Source organism: Rhododendron vialii, chromosome 10a (assembly GCF_030253575.1).
Source record: "Rhododendron vialii isolate Sample 1 chromosome 10a, ASM3025357v1".
Taxonomy (NCBI): Eukaryota; Viridiplantae; Streptophyta; class Magnoliopsida; order Ericales; family Ericaceae; genus Rhododendron; species Rhododendron vialii.
In genome coordinates this window covers 5,421,380-5,443,055 of record NC_080566.1, presented here as the reverse complement: position 1 = coordinate 5,443,055, position 21,676 = coordinate 5,421,380, and the positions used below count along the sequence as shown (strand labels likewise).

General features: G+C 38.7%; 4 protein-coding genes across 6 annotated transcripts; 3 read left to right on the top strand and 1 right to left on the bottom strand.

Moving 5' to 3' along the window:
• The first annotated feature begins 582 nt into the window (after nucleotides 1-582).
• On the top strand, nucleotides 583-2,103 carry LOC131304457 (phenolic glucoside malonyltransferase 1-like). The gene has a single exon (XM_058331697.1). It carries the CDS (start codon nucleotides 644-646, stop codon nucleotides 2,036-2,038), a length of 1,395 nt encoding a protein of 464 aa, XP_058187680.1. The 5' UTR covers nucleotides 583-643; the 3' UTR covers nucleotides 2,039-2,103.
• Nucleotides 2,104-3,000: 897 nt separating this feature from the next.
• Nucleotides 3,001-4,370, bottom strand: LOC131304213 (uncharacterized). The gene is made up of 2 exons (XM_058331362.1): nucleotides 3,978-4,370; nucleotides 3,001-3,224 (listed from the first exon to the last, which is right to left on the bottom strand). Exon 1 carries the CDS (start codon nucleotides 4,360-4,362, stop codon nucleotides 3,982-3,984), a length of 381 nt encoding a protein of 126 aa, XP_058187345.1. The 5' UTR covers nucleotides 4,363-4,370; the 3' UTR covers nucleotides 3,001-3,224; nucleotides 3,978-3,981.
• Nucleotides 4,371-8,127: 3,757 nt separating this feature from the next.
• On the top strand, nucleotides 8,128-8,817 carry LOC131302775 (uncharacterized). Its single transcript, XM_058329575.1, has 2 exons — nucleotides 8,128-8,625; nucleotides 8,728-8,817. The coding sequence occupies exons 1-2, from the start codon at nucleotides 8,128-8,130 to the stop codon at nucleotides 8,815-8,817; spliced, it is 588 nt and encodes a 195-aa protein (XP_058185558.1).
• Nucleotides 8,818-9,692: 875 nt separating this feature from the next.
• On the top strand, nucleotides 9,693-20,346 carry LOC131303905 (nuclear transport factor 2-like). Of its 3 annotated transcripts, XR_009192255.1 has the most exons (9): nucleotides 9,693-9,971; nucleotides 11,279-11,468; nucleotides 13,292-13,592; nucleotides 13,873-14,313; nucleotides 14,583-14,704; nucleotides 14,810-14,869; nucleotides 15,918-16,089; nucleotides 18,739-18,802; nucleotides 19,808-19,874. XR_009192255.1 is itself a non-coding variant. In XM_058330967.1 (8 exons), exons 2-8 carry the CDS (start codon nucleotides 11,283-11,285, stop codon nucleotides 20,044-20,046), a joined length of 1,413 nt encoding a protein of 470 aa, XP_058186950.1. In that variant the 5' UTR covers nucleotides 9,702-9,971; nucleotides 11,279-11,282; the 3' UTR covers nucleotides 20,047-20,346. The 3 variants fall into 3 exon arrangements, 2 of the variants coding, with proteins under 2 accessions (XP_058186950.1, XP_058186951.1); XM_058330967.1 differs by lacking the exon at nucleotides 15,918-16,089 and having other exon boundaries at nucleotides 9,702-9,971; nucleotides 19,808-20,346; XM_058330968.1 differs by lacking the exon at nucleotides 15,918-16,089 and having other exon boundaries at nucleotides 9,702-9,971; nucleotides 18,739-18,806; nucleotides 19,815-20,346.
• The last annotated feature ends 1,330 nt before the right edge of the window (nucleotides 20,347-21,676 follow it).

The following is a 21,676-nucleotide window of genomic DNA, read 5'->3' as shown; positions in this document are numbered from 1 at the left end:
GGGATCCCTTACTTTTTTAAAATGCGGGACTTTCCTTCCCGATTGAATTTCGATGATCCGAGCCGCTCAAAGTGATCAGAACGTGATTTTAAGGGTCCCCGCGAGAAATCAGCAAAAAAAAAGACCGGGAAGGGCTTCATCCGAGCAGTTTTCATTGAACGGTTCAAAAAAAACTGCTCGGATGAAGCCCTTCCCGGTCATTTTTTTTGCTGATTTCTCGCGGGGACCCTTAAAATCACGTTCTGCACACATTGAACGGTTCGGATTTTCAAAATTTGATCGGGAAATGAAAGTCCCTCATTTTAAAAAAATGAGGGATCCCTCACTTGATAATTTGTGTATATATATATATATATATATATATATATATATATATATAAAAGGCACACTTGTACCACTGTTATGTAGGTGAAGAAAAATCCTAAAACAATCCCTTCCTTTTAGTCTCTCTCTCTCTCTCTCTCTAAAAAATTACTTATCTTGTCTCCCCTTGGCCTCATACACACCAGTCGGTGTATCACCCAAAATTCACCTTGTCCTTCACCAAAAATCCACCCAAAAATTTTGCACCCAACAATAACCACTCCCAACACTGAAACTTCTTACACCACCCCCACCTCGATCCTACTAGTTCCTCTATCTCATGGCACAATCCAATCCGGTGGTGAAGGTACTCGACGTTTGCAAGGTAGCTCCGATGCCTCACACCCAAAACTCGACTGCCCAAACATCGCTTCCTCTCACATTTTTCGATGTTCAGTGGTTGAGATTCCCTCCGACGCAGCGCTTGTTCTTCTACAAATTCCCGTATTCGGAAACAACACTCATAGATACCATCCTTCCTAAACTAAAACACTCCCTTTCCATCACCCTCCAACACTATATACCACTCGCCGGAAATCTTGCGTGGCCACTGGAGTCCGGCAAACCAATTGTCCAATACAATGAAGGTGATGCAGTGTCCCTTACGGTAGCAGAGTCCAAAGCCAATTTCTACCAACTCTCCGGGAACAGTTTCCGCGAAGCAAAAGAACTCCATCATTTTCTCCCCTACTTGTTGGCATCTCAAACGAGAGTACCAGCTATGGCCTTGCAAATCACTCTTTTTCCAAACGCAGGGTTTTGCATTGGATATGCCGCTAACCACGCAGTGTTTGACGGGAAATCAATAGCCATGTTTATGCATTCATGGGCCTCCATTTGCAAGCGTGATGGAGAATCGACTCTAAGTCGTGAACTAACTCCGATCTATGACAGGACCATAGTCAAAGACCCATCTGATCTAGAAGAAGCTTACCTCAATGGTTGGCCGGCAGATAATGGAGCCAACGACAGAAGCCTCGAGTTTCAGGACATGAAAGCTCCACCGGATGCGATGTTAGGCACATTCCAATTGACAAAAGCAAACATAGAGAGTATCAAGAAGTGGGTGGAAGCTAAATGGCAAGAGAAACATACAGAGGAACAAGCATTAATTCATCCATCAACTTTTGCAATAACAAGTGCCTACACATGGGTTTGCTTAATCAAAACACGGAAATTAACGACCAAGAAAGTTCATCTTGTGTTCAGCGTTGATTGCAGGGCCCGCTTGGAACCTCCCATCCCTTCTACTTATTTTGGTAATTGCGTTACAGGTTGTATCCTAGATGCGGATGCAAACAAGTGCATGGAAGAAGATGGGGTCGCCATAGCAGCTGGGGTAATTGCTGAAGCTATAAGAGGTTTGGATGATGGAGTTCTAAAAGGGGCAAAAGAGTTTATACCTAACTTATTTTCTAGACTCAGAGAGGGTGGTTTGGTGATTAGTATCGCAGGCTCACCTAGGTTTGAGCTCTACAAAACTGATTTCGGGTGGGGGAGACCAAGTAAGGTGGAGATGGTGTCAATCGACAAAAGTGGAGCTTTCTACCTTTCAGATTCCAGAGATGGCAATGGTGGGATTGAGATTGGGGTAGTATTGAAGAAACATGAAACTGAAGCTTTTGCTTCTCTGTTTGCTAGTGGTCTCGAATATCATCAAGTTCATAAAAGCTAAGGGTGTGTTCTCAATCGAGTTCAGCAGGATCGTCCAAGAACTCCTGCATAAGACCCTACAAAATACTCCATCCGTCCCAATTTGTTTGTCCATTTTTTGACTTTTAAGTGTCCCAAAATATTTGTCCAATATGAGTTTGACTTGTTACAATTTTCTTAATGCCCTTTCTCTTTCAAAAAATAATGCATTGGAGAATGTCCACTCCCATTTAATGCTAGGAAATTGAGGGGTATTCTTGAAAAATCAAAACTCTTAAAGAGCAATCATTATGTTCCCTTAAAAAGTTGGTTTTTCAAAAATGGACAAACAAATCGGACGGAGGGAATAGTAAAATAAGCGGATGTTCTAAGGGAATCTCAATCGTCGTTAATGTAAGAGAAATTGAACTCAGGTTTAGCGATGTTGTATTTTGTAATCTTATGTATTAAAGAGCAGGCTAAGTAGAAATGAGAATTTTTGGTGCATGAATGAGCTACGGGACAAGGTCGAGAGGAGGTAGGAGTAATTGTGTGTAGGGCTGAAAATGGTTGTGTTTGCTGGAGGTGTAAATGTGAGAGAAGTTGGGGGTTTGCGTAATAGAGTGCTTTGTGTGGCTGTGAGTCATTCACGTTTGTGTATAAATCTATAAGCTTGTGTATTGTGTTAACTGTGGGAAGAAGAAGAGAGAGAAAAAAAAGAGCAGAGAGGAGAGTGAGACGTGGGGAGCCCCTAAGGGGGTTCTCCCCTAGTGATATGTATGTGTGTGAGAAAGTGTGTGAGAGTGAATTCTCTCTTGATTCCCAACAACTGAGACATGTATTACGCGTATACGTTATATCCATTCGGCTTGTCTCTATCTTCACCCGACAGACAGGCCAATTTCTGAAAGGACAAACCATCAATAAAAATTCAGATCCAGTAATGTTGACATGACGATATACAACCAACGGCCGATTCTAACGGAATCAGAATGGTAATGTGCATTTCACTTGTTGCATTTAGATGCATCCGAACATTTCTTTCTTTATAAACAACAAACGCTAAAACAATGCAAACATTGCAGGCATTGGGTACAGAAGAAAACTACGACACAACACACAAAAGCCTCCCGTTGCATTGCAGCTAGCTGGGTGACAAGTTGAAACATCATCGACTAGATTTTATCGGTGGCCAAAACAGCTAGCCTGCTACTTTGCAGCCCGAAACCCTGGTAAGAATAGAAGGGAACTAGTATATATGAATCGATCTATGGTCCGCAGACGTCGCGAGAGCTATGTTCTCATATCTACTACTACTAGAAAAGAAATGGAAGAAGATAAGAATTCCCACACTTTTCATTCCAAGTAGTATAACAATAGTATGCTTCTCCAGCAAAACTATTTTCTACTTTTTCAATTCCAAAAGTGCCCTTGAACGTGTTTTTTGAAGCAAATGAACCAAGGAACCACATGACTCTTTGGAAATTCGCAATTTTGCGCCTATTACAAAAAAAGAGAGCTAATTTTAAAGATATTTCTTTTCATATATTCTCTTCTACAATTTTGACTCTACCCTAAACGAAGGAGGGCAATTATTCAATACTCCGGAGTATACTCTCTTCCCTTTACATAATATGTAGGCCTTTACATAATATGTAGGACCCACACGGGAATCACATGTAAGTTTCGAATGTAATGTGAAGGAAGAGATCATATACTCTCGAGTATTATATAATTTTCTTACAATCGAATACTCTTTCCATTCCTGAATAAGTCTCTACGAAAAGACGTACAAATTTCAACAAAAAATAAAATACTTTTGTACATAATTTTTCCAATTACTGTATTTTGCACTGAATTAAATATTAAATTGAGTTCTTTAATTTGGTGCGAAGAAATTGCAAAAATTACGAACGAAAATTCTTTATTTTTCTCCGAAAATTGCGCGGGGACACTTCTGTTTTTCGAAATATGAAACTGACCTTACTATTTCTGGTACCCTCCGCCGACGGCATTATCATCCTCCTCAACTTTCGCTGTCAAATACGGCCTCGGAAAATCATCGGCATCGAAACTCTTCTCCCTTATCATCCTCTCCACGTCGGCCTTCCTCAACACCGTGCGGCAGACAGGAGGGCGGCTGCGGCGCTGGTCGCGGGAGTAGTACTCGATGTGGTACACCGTGTCGGGGTCGGAGTTGGGGATCAGTGCCTTGGCGGGAGCGGTGGCGGGGCAGAAGACGTGGTACTCGGTGGCTTTGGGGAGGGCGGGCTTGTACTCGGGGTCGGCGCATGGGCCGGTGATCTCCCACGGCTTCTTGATGTAGCGCCTTAGTGTCTGGATGATGGATTTCGCGGCGGAGGCCATGGCGGTGGAAGGTGAAAGTGAAGTGGCTGTGCAGTTTGTCTCGAGAGTTCATTTTTTTTCTTTTATCATTGCTCGGAGGCAGGGACGGATCCAGAAATATACCATAATATGGCACCTGTTAATAATAATGGTAAAAGTTAATTTTTTTTAGTTAACCATAGTAAAATCATACAAAATTAAGGAAAAATTTCAAAAAAGCTCCTGAACTTTCTGACAACTTGCAAAAAAACACCTGGACTTTTACTATTAACAAAAAAACACCTAAACTTAGCATTCCGTTAGCAATTAAACCCCTGCCGTCCAATTCCGCCAATTTTTAACGGATGGAGCTAACGGAAGGTGTTAACTTTTTATTTTTTTAACTTTTTACATTCAAAAATTACTTTTAACTCTTTCTTTTTTTATTGGTAAATAAATATGCAATTAAGTTCTTTTTTTTCTTATTATTTATCGAAAATTACTTTAACCCTATTTTTTATTTTCAAATTTTACCTTCCCCCCCCCCCCCCCCCCCCCCCCCCCCCCCCCCTTTTTCTTATTAGAATTGACTCTACACCACCAATTAACCCCACAACCAACCGCCAAAGCTTTAGCCACAATTTCAAAAATTCAAAAGTTCTTTTAACCTCCTCTTTATAACATTTTCTTTTTTTTACTACTTTTACTTCCAAAAATTACTTTTAACTCATTCTTTTTAATTTTTAGTCATAAGTAAATATGCAATAAATAGTAAAAATGGGTTAAAGTTATTATTATAAATAGTAAAGATTAGAGTTAAAGTAATTTTTGATAAATAGTAAGAAAAAAAACTTTATTTCATATTTATTTACTACTAAAAATAAAGAGTTAAAAGTAATTTTGGAAGTAAAAAATATAAAAAAACAAGAATGCTAAAAAAAAGAGTAATTTCGAATTTCTAAAATTAAAGCTAGAGCTTTGGCAGTTGATTGGTGGAGTGGGGTTAAAATTCTAAAAAAAAAAAAAGAGGGGGAGAGAGAGAGAGAGAGAGAGAGGGAAAGGTAAAATTTGAAAGTAACAAAAAAGATGGTGGTTAAAGTTAGAGGAATTTTCAAGTGAGGGATCCCTCATTTTAACAAAATGAGGGACTTTCATTTCCCGATCAAATTTTGAAAATCCGAACCGTTCAATGTGTGCAAAATGTAATTTTAAGGGTTCTCGCTAGAAATCAGCAAAAAAAATGACCGGGAAGGGAGTCATCCGAGCAGTTTTTTTTGAACCGTTCAATGAAAACTGCTCGGATGAAGTCCTTCCCGGTCATTTTTTTTGTTGCTAATTTCTCACGGGGACCCTTAAAATCACGTTCTGATCACTTTGACCGGCTCGGATCATCGAAATTCAATCTGGAAGAGGAGTCCCGTATTTTAATAAAATGAGGGATCCCTCACCGGAACCTAACTCGTTAAAGTTATTTTTGTAAATAGTAAAAAATAGAGTTAAAGTAATTTTTGATAAATAATAAGAAAAAAAAGAACTTTATTGCATATTTATTTACCAATAAAAAAAAGAAAGAGTTAAAAGTAATTTTTGAATGTAAAAAGTAAAAAAAAAATAAAAAGTTAACGCCTTCCGTTAGCTCCATCCGTTAAAAATTGACGGAATTGGACGGCAGGGGTTTAATTGCTAACGGAATGCTAAGTTTAGGTGTTTTTTTGTTAATAGTGAAAGTTCAGGTGTTTTTTTGCAAGTTGTCAGAAAGTTCAGGGGTTTTTTTGAAATTTTTCCCAAAATTAAAGCATGCATTACTAATTACAAAAGTTTATAACGCGTACTTTAAATTAAATTAGATAAAAATGAGCATAAAATCTCAAACAAAAATTTTAAAGTATGTTTTAAATGAACATCAACAAATTTTAGAATGCTCGAGCTAGTTTTTTTAATATATTTATATTAAAATATTTATCTCAGACGGTTAAAAACAAAGAGAATCAAGAAAAAATAGCTTCAAATAGACTAACAGCTCGTAAAGTAACAAGTATAAATGCACCATATATTGAAATTTAAGTATAAATTAAAACTAATTCTATATGTATATTTTTCGGAATATATACAAGTGTGTATGTTTATATATTAGCACATTTTCATAATTATGCTAATTTAAACATAAATATTTTTAAAAAATATTTTAATTTTGAGTGGGAGCATGCGTTCGAGTGGGGGCACGCACCCCCGGGTGGATCCGTCCCTGCTTGGAGCATTATTCAAGAACACAACTACATACATTAATGGGTAGGATAAAGTTGGATACTCATTAGCTCACATGCATTCAACGGTTTAAATATGGAGTTATCTTCCTAGACTTCATGATTTCATTAACTAAAATACGTATTTATTTTTTAAATTAAAGCTGATGTTTTGTGAGAGAATAACGTAAAGCAAAAAATAAGTACTTAAAAAATAGTAGAAAGAATTTTAACGGAATTGGGTCAATGCCAGCCATAGGCTCTTGCTCCACCACGCTTTGTGACGGGGTTAGTACACTCTTCCTTGAATTCACAATAATGTGTGGTGGAGAAAGATCACGGTGTACCGGGCGCGAAAAACAATTTTTTCATAGACTGAGAGAAAGATCGGGAAAGTGAAAAGAAGAATCCGGAAATTGACTTGTTGGGTGTAGTGGGCTGTTTAGAGTTGGAGTTTGGGCTGCAATAGCCCTTTGTTATGGGGTATTGGGCTGTATTCAGTCTTTTTTTTATGGAATTTGGGCTGACCCACTGCCCTTTGAAGCTTTAACCCCCGTTCGGAATTTTTTTGTAGTGTGGTGGGATTGATTACTCCGACTACCGGCGTGCTGACAATCACTTTCTGATTCAGTCTCCTCTTTCGAATCGAAGTAACATCGACGTTTTGTGCCAATTAGCTGGGGATTGGCCGGATGAGAACTCCAATATTTGGAATGGCATCCTATAAAAAGGAAGTACTCACAAGTCACGTTAAAAATAGAACATCTGCCAGTAAAGTATTTGAGGGTGCCTTTGATTAGTACTAGACTCACCTCATCCGACTCTGCAGTGTTGAAAGATAAGATTTTGGCTAGAATCCAAAGCTGAACCCGAAAATTTCTTTCTTATGGAGGAAGGGCTCAACTTGTCCAGTCTGTCCTATTCAATATCCAAACTTATTGGAGTGCTATTTTCATTCTTCCTCAAAAAATCACTAAGGAAATCGAAAGTGTGCTTTGTGTCTTTCTTTGGTCTGGAATAGAGTTGAAGCATTCTGGTGCAAAAGTCAGCTGGTCTCCCTTGTGTGTTCCTAAAAATGAGGGGGGTTTGGGATTTAGATCCATAAAGGAGTGGAATAAAGCTGTCAATATGAAACACCTTTGGGCTCTCAATCAAAAGGCTGACATTTTGTGGGTCAAATGGGTGCATGTTTATATTCTTAAAGGTCAGAGTTTGTGGGGTATTCCTCTTCCTAATGAAGCTTCTTGGGTAATTAGGAATTTGCTGAAGCTGAGAGGTCTTTGTAAAGATTGGATTAAAGTTGTTATTGGTAATGGCAAGGATACCTTCCTTTGGACTGATAATTGGCACCCTTTTGGAATTTTGTTTCAGCGGTTTGGGGATTCTGTGGTGGTGCATAGGGGCAACGCTGTAAAAGCTAAAGTGTCATCTATCATTGATCATGATAGGTGGAAATGGCCTAGGCAATGTAATAGGGTTATTATGGACATTATAAGGCATACTCCAGTGGATTTACTCCCTAATCCATTTGTTCCTGATAGGGTTGTTTAGACCTTAACCTCGGATGGTAAGTTTTTCAGCAAAGTCTGTTTGGGAGGCTTGTCGGCACAGGAATTCCTTTCAACCATGGTATTCTGTTGTGTGGTCTAGTCAGGGAATGCCTCGATGGAGCTTCATTATGTGGTTGGCTGTATTGGGAATACTGTCTACTAAGGATAGGTTGGTTAATTGGGGGCTGGTGGTTCCCCCTCTCTGTTCTTTTTGTTTGACTGATACGGAATCGCATAGTTATCTCTTCTTTGACTGTCAATTTTCTTCTTTGGTCTGGAAGCAAGTCTTGACTAGGAATGGGATTGCTAGGCCTATTGAGCCATTAGCCCAGGAGTTGGATTGGGCAGTCCATCACAGGAAAGGGAAAAACTTACGTGACTCTTTGTATAAACTCTCTTTGGCCGCATCCATTTATACTCTTTGGGGCAAGCGCAACATGAGGATATTTCAAGGTAAATCCAGGAATGAAGGTGCGATTGCTCTGGATATTTTTAATTCTGTCCGAACTAAGGTTAGCTCTTGGTCCTCTGTTAAGCTTTCATCTCAAAACAAGAAGTTGTGAGATGAGTGGCTTTTAGATTCTAGCATTTTTGTTATTAATAATCATTGATAGGTCATTTTCAGTTTTGGCTTTGGGGTGTTGGTCATTGTTTGGCCCTTTGATGCATTGGTTGTATTGGTTACTAGGGGGATGCCCCTTTGATTTGTTGTAAGCTTTGTGCTTGTTTTGATGAAATAAATCTTTACTTGCAAAAAAAAAAAAAAAAACAAAGTAGAATGTTTAACGTACCTCTTGTTATAGTTTCCTTGTGTGTTTATATTACCGCCTCTAAAAGTCCATGCCTCATAAAACGATCTCGTTGGCATGGCATCTTTCGGAACCTTCATTGGAGGCATGACGCTTTCCGGGCTTGGGTGGGCTCAAAGCCCTTGGCCCGCAATTCCATAGGTGGGCTCAAAGCCCTTGTCACAACTCACGCTTCTAACTTCTTTAAGGCCCAATAGCCTGTACAAAGCTGTGTGTTCAACTCTCCACATAAAAGGCACGTTTTAGATATGTCCTCCGTTCGAGAAGATTTTCGGTGCGGAGCGAGTTGCACATGGTGTCCGCACTCGGCGCATTCGAGCCGTTCATTTTTATTTTGGACGGTTCGGATTTGGAGAGAAAAAAAAAAGAGAGAGAGTATTGAGATGAGAAGAAAGAGAGTGTTTCAATCTGAACCATCCAATACACTTTTAAACGGCCCGAATGTGTTGTTTGAGCACTGTCAGCCGGGTGATATGGTGCCCACCAGGCACCCAAAAATTTCTCCCCCCGTTCACCAGAAAAAAACAAAGGAGTGTCCTCTGTCTGGCATTTGGTTTTAAATTTTGCAGTACATTTTAAAAAGTACCATGGCAAAACCATTTTCCCAGCAATAAGAGCAACCGATTCCTGGATTAGGCTGCACGCAAAATAATTTTTTTATAAATTTCTTAATTCAATATGAATAACCTGTTTTTTGATCAAACACACAAAAAAGAAAAAATTAAATACGCGCAAATTAACTCAAACACAGTTAAAAAAAATCTAATCAGGTCTGATGCGGTTTTGGAGCAGCGGGACATAATTGGTTCGTCAAACCTTGGAAGAGAGAGAGAGAGAGAATCTATCATTCTAAGCTAAGTTTTATTCGGTTGTTTTCCCAACTAGAAAGAAAAAATTCGCAGGTTGCTTTCACCCGCTACCCCGTTCTTCCCCTTTTCCCAACCGATCCTCCCCATCCTCTCTCTCTCTCTCTCTCCTCTTATACAGCTGCGAAGGCATTCACTCAGTCTTCTTCCCTGCATCCCCCCACCAAACATCCTTACCGAAAGGTACTGTTTTTCAATCAAGAATTTTTTGACTATTAAGTTCGTTATCATTGATCATCAGATGATTCAGATCGTGCTCAGTTCATTTGTACCAAGTTGTCATTTTTATGTTTCTTATCTTGGTTTTTAATTAGCATTTATTTATGTGGAAATTTTCTCGTACGATCAGCTATTAAGATATAGATACTGATTAATGCGGCAGTCCAGTCTCTCTTTTTTTTTTTTTCTGGGTATTCTTTTTCATTTATGATAATTGATATGAATGCTGCAGACAATCATTGCCCACAATCAGTTTTTTGGGTTTAATTTCGTTGGATGCAATGTTTGCTGAGAGATCTAGTGCTGGCCCTGCTGGGTTTAGTTTAGAAAAGAAAAAAAAAACTAGTGCTGGTTTGCTCCGTTAGCTATTAGATGTATGAACATGAAATTATTGTGATTTGATTTTTTTTTTTGGTAATTTGGTGCATTTTTGGTTGTACAAAGTTTCGATTCGGGGTTTTCTTGAGAAATGGGAACGTGGGTAATATAGCTTTCAGGCATCTTCTGATGACTTTTCTGCTCATTTTTCTTTTCCTGAAAGCCTTTTTTTGTCCTAATTTTTCGATATGCCTTGCGTTGATGTCAGTATATTTGCATACCTGTTAAAAAAAATATTATGTGTGCACAGACATGTTAACTTGTGGCACCTGGTCCTAGATTTTGTGTTTGTGTAGCTAGGATTTATTCTCAAGAAATCACATAGATTAACACTTTGTTTGGATCTTGAATTTGTCAGAGTGATGACAGAAGGAAAATATATGAAAAGAAACTAAAGTTAAAGACCCTGCTTGGTTGCCATTTCAACTTTCAAGACACAGTTTTGCAACACAATTTGCGGAATTGTTTTTGAAAATAGAAACACAATCGTTTTCAAGTCATATCTATTTTTGACTTGATATTGTGTCGGGATTTCGGAAAATCCGTATTAGTGTCTTTTCTACCAAGTTGTTTTTCATACTTAAGTTTATTCCTTAAGTGAAGTGTGGACTTATGTGACATTGCGATTGTACTGCTATTCAAGTCTTGCATTTCTTTTTCTGTTCATTAATTAATAAACGTACATCAGATGGGTTTATAGATTTTTTTAGTCCCCTACATTGTGGGATTAAAATTCTGTACTTGAACACTAATGTTTCTTCTCCTTGATTATATATGTAACAATGGCGCTCATGCCCAATTTGGCTTCAGAGTCTTTGAATTTATGTTCTTCTTTCATGATGAGACACGGATGTGCTAATTTTGTAGCAAAACTATGATTTTTGAATTTTCAGTCAAATGGACACACAAACAACAAGTTCTCCTACTCCTCCCTCTGCCCAAGTTATTGGAAATGCATTCGTCGAGCAGTATTACCATATTCTTCACCACTCACCAGAGTTGGTTCACCGATTTTATCAAGAATCAAGCGTACTAAGCCGCCCAGAGCCCAATGGTGTAATGACATCAGTGACAACCACTGAAGTAAGTTTATTTGGACTGTCAACCCTATTTATGGCTGAGTTTGTGATATTATCTTCTTGCTTAATGCAACAACTTACCGAGAAAATTGCATTTAAGAAGCATATGGTTTTTTGTTCTCAAATAAACAGTTTGAAGGAAAGTAGAGAATTGTGCTATGTTCATCGAGAATGAAGACCGAAAGTTCACTAGTTATGAAGAGTGGAGATTGGCTAGGGGTTCAATTAAAAACTAGGGGTATACTTATCAAAAATAAATAAATTAAAATTAGGGGTACATATGTTCGTTAATAAGTCGTCGATCATTCAACTATACCTGCTAGCTTGGTGATTTTCTTCTGTCCTTATTTGTTGGGGTTTATGACTTCTTTTTCCACCACTCAATGCAATATAGAGGAATGAGATAGATGCCTATCTGCCAAATGACATTTGTTGGATTAGAATACATGGAATGACACTAGAACATGGGACTCCGGTGTTTTAAAATCGGGATACATATCGTGTATCGTTTAGGAGTTTCTATTGTCTAGTTAGACAAGATTTTTGGAAGAGGGATCATACTCAAGAAAAGAGTGGGGAATGAGAGTATTTATATTACACTTGAACTCAAACTTTTTTTTGGCTTGGTACAAAATGGCTAGAACCTATCCCTATATATACTACTCCATGGAAGGCTCTAGTACAATGATATTTTCATATAAGATAAACTTTGAGGTAATTCTAGAATTACACATGTGACTAATTCTCACAAAAAACTCTAGATATTTCACAAGGATATTCTAGAGCTTCTAGAGTTAAATATTTTAGAGTTTCTAAAAACTATATATTTATATCTTCTTCAATATTATCTTCCATTTTGGGTTTTGACAATTGGAGCTTTGTCAATTGGACTTGTTTGGACTTAACTTTCTTGTGCAAAAATACTAAATTTGTGCTTCAACAATGTTAATCATAATTAACATACAATTAAAAAGTAGATATACCTAATAACACCAACCAACTATGCTTACTTTAAAAAAAAAAAAAGTTTTTAAGATGCAAAATTTCAAGTCTCTAAACTGGGGCTATTACATTAAGGCTTTCTGTTCCCTTTATTAGGGAAAGAAAAGTCAAGAAAAACACAATCGAAGTATGGTTCTTTCTTCTACACAAGCCCCACATTGAGGTTAAATTTCTATCAAATGGTTTGAAAGATGCCATAAGAGATAAATGCATTTGGGGTTCAGCTTCCTGAAATTAGGTCCGACTTTTTCCCAATAAGTAATCGTAGAATACATACCGAATTAGGATACGCATATAAATTGTAAGACATGCGGTCATATCATAGGATTTCTATACAAAAGGATACAGGGTGTGATACGTATTGTTTTCCAAAGGAGACAATACGTATCATGTATCATAGGTTTTTAATAACTATGCATGGGAGTTAAGCTGGCGGTACTCTATTTTTCTTTTTTTGGGAGTAAGGGCACAAATTTCCGTCAATTCATCATCTTGTGAATTATCATTTAATGAGATGATAAATTTGACCTGTAATAAAATACTTTATGGAGATTGCATTTCTAAGTGCTCATATACAGGGTGTACTCACTTCCTTAGACTCTTCTCATGAATACTTGAATGGTTGATTGTCAAAAGGGTTTTTTTTCAGTTGATGATCACGAGGCATGGGCATTATAGTTCCTTGTTTGCTTCCATAAACAGGTGGTACCTCCTCAGCATTGTGCAACTAAGAAAAACATGTTACTGACAGAATAAAACAACTACGACTAGTTAATATATGACAATTCCTGCGATAACTCTTTGCACTTTCTTACTATGGAGCAGGGGATCGACGACAAGATTTGTTCCTTCAACTACAAGAACTACAAGGCTGAGATAAAGACTGCAGATGCTCAAGAGTCTTACAAAGATGGGGTGATTGTTCTAGTTACTGGGTGCTTAACTGGAATGGACGACATTAGAAGGAAATTCACGCAAACTTTTTTCCTTGCTCCACAAGACAAAGGGTACTTCGTCTTGAATGATGTTTTTCGGTACGTGGAAGATAGTGAACCATTGGAAAGTAATAAGGTCATAGTCAATGGAATTCATGACGCCCCATTAGCATCCATTACACCCGATCCAGGTAATGTATACTTTGTCTTTTCATGGCCAATTATACTCTCTGCCAGTATTCTTGGTCCTTTATGGCATTATTTCCTAATTTTCCTCTACTTTTACGGCTTTCCATTACGTCTTGCTATTTTGAATGCGTAGTGCTGGAAAGCTACAAACTTTTTCATTTGACTTTGCAAAATGGACATCCCAACTAGGAAACATTGACCAAGAATATGGGATGGAGGGAATATGAGATTATCACGATATAGCTTTCGAGCCTTCAACATCATCTTTATTTTTGTTTCCAGAGCCTGTTCATGTTTATGATCCTCCAGAGGTTGATTCTACTACTTCTCTCGTAGAAGAGGTTCAAGTTCAACATGTTGAAGAGAAGCCTTGTGATCCAGTGGACAATGAGACACAACTAGTCAATGAGGAAGAAGTGGTTGTGGAGCATGAACCTCAGTCAGATGAGAATCACGTCCTTGCTGTTACCGAATCAGCTTCATATACAGCCCAAGAAGATGCTCCAAAGAAGTCCTATGCGTACATTCTAAGTTCACAAACAAAGAAAGCGGGCTCAGGGCCTGCCAAAGTTTATGTACAAGCTAATACTTCTAGAGTGGGTCCTACAAAGACTGAGAAACGGACCCCTGTTCCAGTAGCACATGATCCAGTAACTGAACCATCGGCACCTAGTGCTTCTGGTAGTGTCAATGCCCCCCAGAGTGGAAATGCTCAGGAGGAAGGTAGTGATGCCGTTTGTTTCTTGCTGTGCCAAACACGGTGGCTTAGTAATTTTTAGTAGCTGCAGTTCCAATGCAGCTTCTGAAAAACTTGTTTGTTATAAAGACTCACATGTAAATAACTTCCGTATGCATCTATGCTCTTATGCCAAGATGAATCATGTTTGAGTGTGCTTGAACATGATAATCATGAAACCAGCTCTCCCGTTACCTCTTTCTAGCTTTATTATACATGTGTTGCATTTTCTAACACTCTGTTTGAATTTTTATAGCTGAAGGCCACTCCATTTATGTCCGAAATTTGCCTCTAAACGTGACGGATTCTCAGCTCGAAGAGGAGTTTACGAAATTTGGACCTATCAAGCAAGGGGGTGTCCAAGTTAGAAGTAATAAGGTCAAATTTCAACAATTAATTTCGAATTAGATTTGCTTGATTTGATTCACTACTCGCTTACTCAAGTATTTATTGAGTTTGTTTTGTTCTTCTGTCCACCAACAGGATTTCTGTTTTGGTTTTGTTGAATTTCAAAGTTTTAGCTCCATGAATAATGCAATTCAGGTATGTGTTTTACAAATTATGAACTTTTCCAATTTGTAGTTGATTTTCATGGATGTGGGTCTTGCATTAGGACACAAAAGTCTTGCGTTTTTCTTAAAATAAAACCTTGGGTCGTTATTATTCTGGGACACTATGTTTGGAAGCCACTTTCCCTTCAGACCATTTAGGCCCGGAATTGATTGCATTGTTATAGTATTCAACTCAAACCAATTAGCACTGAGTGGAGAGGTCGCCCGGGCTCATATGCTAATTTCATGGTATTGTTAAACTGATGTAGGACAAGCTCTGAGCACTCTGCATGTGCTACTCATTCACGCATAGAGAGGTAACAAATGATCCATTTCTATGGTTCACAATTCAGCAAGATGCACTTTTCACACAAACAAGATCCTATGAACCAGTGAAGAAATATTGAGTTGTAAAAACCTCTCAAAGCTCAAGATCATACTATGTTAAAGCATCTGAATTGAAACTTATTGACAATGAGTAGAGACGTTGACCAGGCTCATATACTAAATTTGGAGATATTAGTTGACAAACTTGGGACAAGCTCTCGCAAGCAACATCAACAAAACACGAAGGGTGATACAACTAGTTAAGTGAATTTCACTCTGAGTATGTCATGTGAAATTCTAGTTTGGCTAACATTCACTGATTTCTACTTGGCAATTAGGTGCGAGTCCCTTCTACTTGGCAGTCTTCTGTAATTGTAAAAATGCATCATTATTTTAACCCAACTCTAAATGCACCATGCTTTTTGTTTTCACATGCAACATTTGCATTTGATCTTTTGCAGACATGTGATACTGTCATAGAAAAGTGACGCGTAAATTGAAAATTTTTTTTTGTCTTTTCATGCATCCATATCTCCTGTCTTGCACGCCTTGTCATTGCCATTTGTCATCTATGGGGACTTGGGACTTGTGTGTCAGCCTCTAAAGGTTACACATTGTACATCAACCCATATTCAAATCTCATAAAGTTTCCCTCTGGGTTTGAGCCATAGCACAGTGGCACCTGAGGCCAAACTAACGAGCTACTCGCCTAGGCACCTAGGGAGTTGCGGAGGCACCCACTAATTCGCTTGCCTTGGCGGCTTGGCGCACTGTGGGCATCATTCGGCTTGGTCAAAGCTAAACTTTGCTCGAGCATGTTGCCTCTCCCGCTTGTGAGGACACATGTTTGTCACCCGCGACTCAGTTGAGCAATTCTCTACCAGGGTGAGTCCTCCTTGTGCATAGACACTTGTATCTAATGCTATATCCTGATACTAATGCAAGCATAGAATGGGCATGAGAATCCCAAGGAACCCTTCGGTTGGTCCCATGGTCATGAGTGTTTGAGGAACCCATCATCCTTGCATCTGATCTCTATGGAAATGTGGCTCAACATTCCAGCTTTAGCTCATCTGTATTACTAGGTATTATTATGTTCTCAACTTCTCCTCATTCACTTTTCTGCATTCCCATGCTTTCTAGTAGCACAATAAACGCAACCCAAACCTGGTCAAACTGAAAGAACCAACTACCATAAAACAACCATATCAATTCAGCACTTGGGACTTGGTGCCAACCAATAAATAGGTTTCTGACAATTTTTAGCACCACCTATGCGAAAGGGCATTCTCACACTAAATTCCAACTGTTTGCATCAGCCATATGACCTGGGAGTAAATAAATCAATCTGTATCGGCCACACCAGTTGATATGAAGTCAAAACTCAAAAGTCACTTGACTGGAATGACTTGATTATTGTCTAGAATCCGGGGAAGACTTTATTTTCTCCCATCCTCACCTTGTCTATAACTTGGGTAGATAATCACAATCTATGATGCTTCTTGTTACTTCTCGTAAAGTTAGGAATAAAGCCAGGGCTTCATCATGCACATGCAGCGATGTTGTTGGTCTGGATTGTCAATCATTTTGTAATCTTCTCTTTGTAAGAAAGGAAGTGGTTCAGATGTACATCAACTAAGGCCTTGGGGCCACTCATTGAGTCTTACACAGTTGATCTGTGTTTGAAGCAGCCCTTGTAGCAGGGGCCAAGTGAAAGGGAGGTAGGCGATTTGAGGCCTGGTTGTGAAGATGACTTGGAAGTTGGGACTACTGGTTTTGAGTTTGATATCCCATTGGATCTGAATAATTATTGCTCAGCCTTACTTAAGAGAGTCAATATACTTGATGGTAATTTTGAGTCGTTCTCATCTATTTCTAAAAGGGTGGAAGTGTGAGTCATGATATGATTTCGAAATGGCTAAAAAATGAACTGAACTATGGGAATAAAAGTTTTTTCGATAATAAGTATTTGATAGAAGAAGGTAGAGGGACGGGTTTAAATATCCAAGGTTGGAGAAGGAAACCAAGTGTTATCAATTTTTTATTGACTATGACAGTAAGAAGAGTGTGTATGTGAAAAGGCCATGTGGGAAGAAATATGTCAGTTATTCTTTTTATTTGCATCGTGGAGTATAGAAGAGAGTTGAAATGGGAGGACCATGATATTTAGTGGCTACTGCTATAAGTAGCAGGCAGTGAGAAATGGATGTCAATGACTGATGACAAGAAAGTAATTAATGTGGCTTCAGCACTCTCTTGATGCGTATGGTTGGGCGGATGGTTTGAAATTGCGTTTAGGTGTTGTTTTGACAACGTTATTTTTCCTCCTCATTTTTCATCTTTTCCTGGTTGTATTTCAACGTTATTTCAGTTTGAAATTGCGTTTAGGTGTTTAGGTTATAGGAATCATTTATGTCCCAACATGTGCTGTAGTGATTGTAGGACATTTATCAATAGTTATTTTCTACGCCTCTTCACTTTTCCCAAAATTTATCGCCCTGATTCCAACCCAACGGTTTTTATACTCTCTTCTTATTTAGACATCATACTGTTTTTCCATGTTTTTGCTAAATATTAGTGCTATTTACTGGCTACTGGATATGCACTCAGCATACAATGTTAAATTCAAAACTTTTGCTTTTATTCACCTTGATTTTCAGGAATTCATAGGTATTGGAGTAGATGCAAATTTGTTTCCTTTGTTTTATTTCTTTTCCTTTTTCTGGGTCCCTTTTTAACTACATTTGTTTCTTTTTCCCTTTGGGGTTGGAAATATTGTTCACAATAGTAGGAAGAAATTGAACGTAGTCAACGTACCAAAAAACAAAGTAGGAAGTAACTGAAGCTCTATATTCAGTGTTTCCCTGGAGGTTCTCTTTCTTTCAACAAGTATCACTAAGAAAGGCAAAATGCCCGCGGGGGAGGATAGTTGGGTTCCACGTGTATTATTTACATACGCACATTTTCATGTACTAACAAGTTTGAAGTGAGATTTTGACACTCAAAACCGGATATCTATCTAGTAATAATCTTGGCTCTTGATGCATGGACAATTTCATGTCGCCTTAAGCTGGCAGCTATTGCATTTGATGCTGATGTTATGGACCATGACGTGAAGAGTGCGAATATTCACTGTACCTGGAACGTTGTTATTCTTCTTTCTCTTTTCACGAAGCCATCCACATGCTCCCTTATTTTTCTGGAGTCTTCGAGTCCTCCATGAGTCATGACCATCTGTGTTTCTATGATGGCTGATGAAGTTTTGGTTTATGTTAAGATGCCGTTTTACGTACTTCGATTGCTGGTCCAAACTACTCTACATCTACATATATAATAGGGAGTGGGTAAAGGGATTCTCTCTCTCTACTGTCTTGTTCTCTTAACCAAATAGCTCATATCCTCATGGTAACAAGTTTTTCCTTCGTGTCAAATCACAATTAACTGCTGATCAGTGGGCCATTTATCGTCAGAAGTGTATCTTAGAACTTCCAGTTATCTTGTTTGTTTGAGGATAATGGAAATGTTAATTTTCAGGCTTCGCCCATTACTATTGGGGACAAGCAAGCTGTTGTGGAGATAAAGAGAACTACAACTCGAGGCAAGTGAAAATTTATCTGCTTTTTGGTTCTTTTTCCAATTTGGTCTTCATTGGAATCACAAGTGATATCACTTAAAAACTGACCTTGTTCGTTTTGGGAATTTTGGATTTGGATTTATAGGTAATGAGTGTAGAGAGAAATAGAGTAATGATTGGAAATAGGGGGTAATGATTGAAGAGAGGTAGAGAGCAAAATGAAAGTAATGATTGGAGATAGGGGTACTGAGTGGAGAGAAAAATAGGGTAATAATTACAAATCCAAAACCAAAATACCCTACTGAACGGACAAGTGCCTTAAAAGTAAGCTAAACGTTAAGAAAATCTTAAGTAGCAAGAACACTTACTCGTTATTGAATTTATAAGTACACATCAGCATGAGGTGCACTGTTTGACCTCCGCTGCCACCGCTGCCACTTCTGCACCAGAACCCTCAACCACTGCGGCCCGGTCACTCACAGAAAAAGACACGATGATAGAATGTTATTAGCATTACAGAAGCGTCCACCGTCCGGTAAGAGCTAAAAGAAGAGTAGAATGCCCTTGCACTCACTCCTCTCCATCTCCACCATCATCGCCACAACTACTACCCCAACACCTCCTTCGCAACCTCTACCCCGCCTAAATAAATCAACTGCATCCACTGTCGCCATTATGCCACCCCCATGTCTCCAGTATCACCCTCGAAGTATGACATTTGAAGAAGACGACGTATTAAGACAATGTATTTATGGCTTGAGCTTCTTGTACATATCAAACAAATTGTTTTAAATCAGAACATATCTTTATATCATACCGAACAGTTTTCCAAGCTGAAATTATCCTTCTTGCCGTCCTTCACTTCTCAGTACTTAGATTTAGTTTTCGGCGTTATCGAACACCACCATAGTTAAAGTCATGGGAGAAAGCATTGTTGATCTTTACTGTTTAGTTACAAACTTCAAACAACAGTTCGTCGAATGACGAGTTTGACAATATGATAGCTCGGCTTGCTTCTGACTCTTGCAGTAGGTAGTGGAAGAGAGAGGTTTTCTTCTGGAAGAGGAGGGTTTCGAAGCGACAGCTTTAGGGGCCGCAGAAACTTTGTTAGTGGACGGGGCTATGGGAGAAGTGAAGTTGGGAACCTAGGTGGTGATTTTTCAGGCCGAGGTAGAGGTCCAGGCGGCCGCAGCGGAGATGGCAATCAGCAAGGAAGAGGGAGAGGTGGCCGCCGAGGTGTATCAAATTGGAATCCTATCTCAGCGTGACAATGCGGGTACAGATTTTTTGACACCAACTATTTTGACAAGCTTGTTTCTAGTTTTTCCTAGTGATGAGAACAGTAGAAAGTTAGTTATTCGATCGTAACAACTGCATTGCAACGATAAAACGTTTCTATGATTTTGAGCTTTGGGGTGCCTAGGAAAGAAGCACTTCCTGTAGTTTCTGCGATTCTTTGTACGGAATTTTGCGCAGGCGGATTTTCTAACACTATAATGCATACGCTTCATGTCATCTTATTTCTCCAATAGAAATTTGAGGAATGCAGCGTTTATTATTTTTCGCAATCGCTTTCGATTTCTTATGTTTCCAAAGTTTGAGTGATGTACAGAATAGACGGAAATGGTTGCACTTGTGTTATGAAGCTGTAGTAGACACTTTAGGCTGTGTTTGGATGATCAGTTTATGAAGTGTTTTTGTGGGTCAAGCAAATACTTTCTACTTGCCTTAATTTGGTATTGTGATGATGGGTCCGGATTCTGTCAAGATAAGCCTACAATTTAATCAAAATATAGGAGAATCTTGCCGATCAGAGTTTCTTATGGGACTCGTACTTGTGAGACCGATCCAACAAGTGTCCGAGATAGTTACCGGAGAGGATCAATTTTCCCATTAAAGATTGTGGGGATGAAACCTTGTACTTGATCACCCGGTGGGTTTGTGAGTAGGGCTGGTAAACGACCCGAATAAAATGGGCTTTGGATTATTAAGTTTTACTATTTGAAAACCTTACGAATTTAAAGAATATACTATTAAGCTTAAGTTTGAATATTTAATGAGTTGAAAGAGCGTATTTAAGCTTAATTTGTCTACTTGCTGACCTTTTTTTTTTTTTTTTTTCTTTCGTTAATCCTAATTTACTTTATCTTAGGGGACTTGGAAATGGGGATAGGTGCTTACGGGAATCGAACCATGCCCGTGTGCATGGGAATATAAAGGAGTCACCAACTACACTTCACTCCACTTGCCCCAGCCGACTTTGAGTAACTTGAATTTGTTAAAAATCAAAATTAAATGAGCTGAGTTGTAGTTTGTTCAACCTTGATCGTAGCGTGTTCAAGCTTGATTTTTAAAAAGGTTTTGAGATGCTTTAAATTTTGGTTTGTTTACTTTTACAAACCTATTGGCTTTTCCAATACTATCCCTGAACACTTTCTTATTTTTGCAATTGATCCCCCAACCCCTCTTCTCCAACAATCAGAGTCTTTAGCTATTGGAGCTGTCGATTTCCCTGGGAGAACGATGGGACGGGACAAATTGCCATGGTCGGCTTAGTGATTTGTACGCAAAGGATTCCATTATGGGTTGACGTCACCCCTTACGAGCTTTTAGAAAATCAAACACGAGGTTGGACTCTAGCAGTTTGAATTGTTTATCGAGAGGTGCTATTCACACAGACAAAGGGGGCACAGATCGTGCACAGATCTTGATGTGGGGCCCACTATGGGTCCCACACAAATGATCCCAGTCGTTCATTAAATTTGAAACATTTTTTCAAGGGTCCCCGCAAAAAATTAGATCAATCCGATACCTATAAATACTTGATCTAATCATCTAACTTTTCATTCAACTTTGAACTGAATGAAAACTTATATGATTAGATCGAGTACTTATAGA

Coding starts and splice junctions, on each gene's coding strand:
- LOC131303905 (XM_058330967.1), top strand. CDS start 11,283: ATGGACACACAAACAACAAGTTCTCCTACTCCTCCCTCTGCCCAAGTT. Junction 11,469..13,291: donor CATCAGTGACAACCACTGAA/GTAAGTTTATTT, acceptor ACTATGGAGCAG/GGGATCGACGACAAGATTTG. Junction 14,705..14,809: donor TCCAAGTTAGAAGTAATAAG/GTCAAATTTCAA, acceptor GTCCACCAACAG/GATTTCTGTTTTGGTTTTGT.
- LOC131304213 (XM_058331362.1), bottom strand. CDS start 4,362: ATGGCCTCCGCCGCGAAATCCATCATCCAGACACTAAGGCGCTACATC.
- LOC131304457 (XM_058331697.1), top strand. CDS start 644: ATGGCACAATCCAATCCGGTGGTGAAGGTACTCGACGTTTGCAAGGTA.
- LOC131302775 (XM_058329575.1), top strand. CDS start 8,128: ATGGTAAGTTTTTCAGCAAAGTCTGTTTGGGAGGCTTGTCGGCACAGG. Junction 8,626..8,727: donor TTAATTCTGTCCGAACTAAG/GTTAGCTCTTGG, acceptor AATCATTGATAG/GTCATTTTCAGTTTTGGCTT.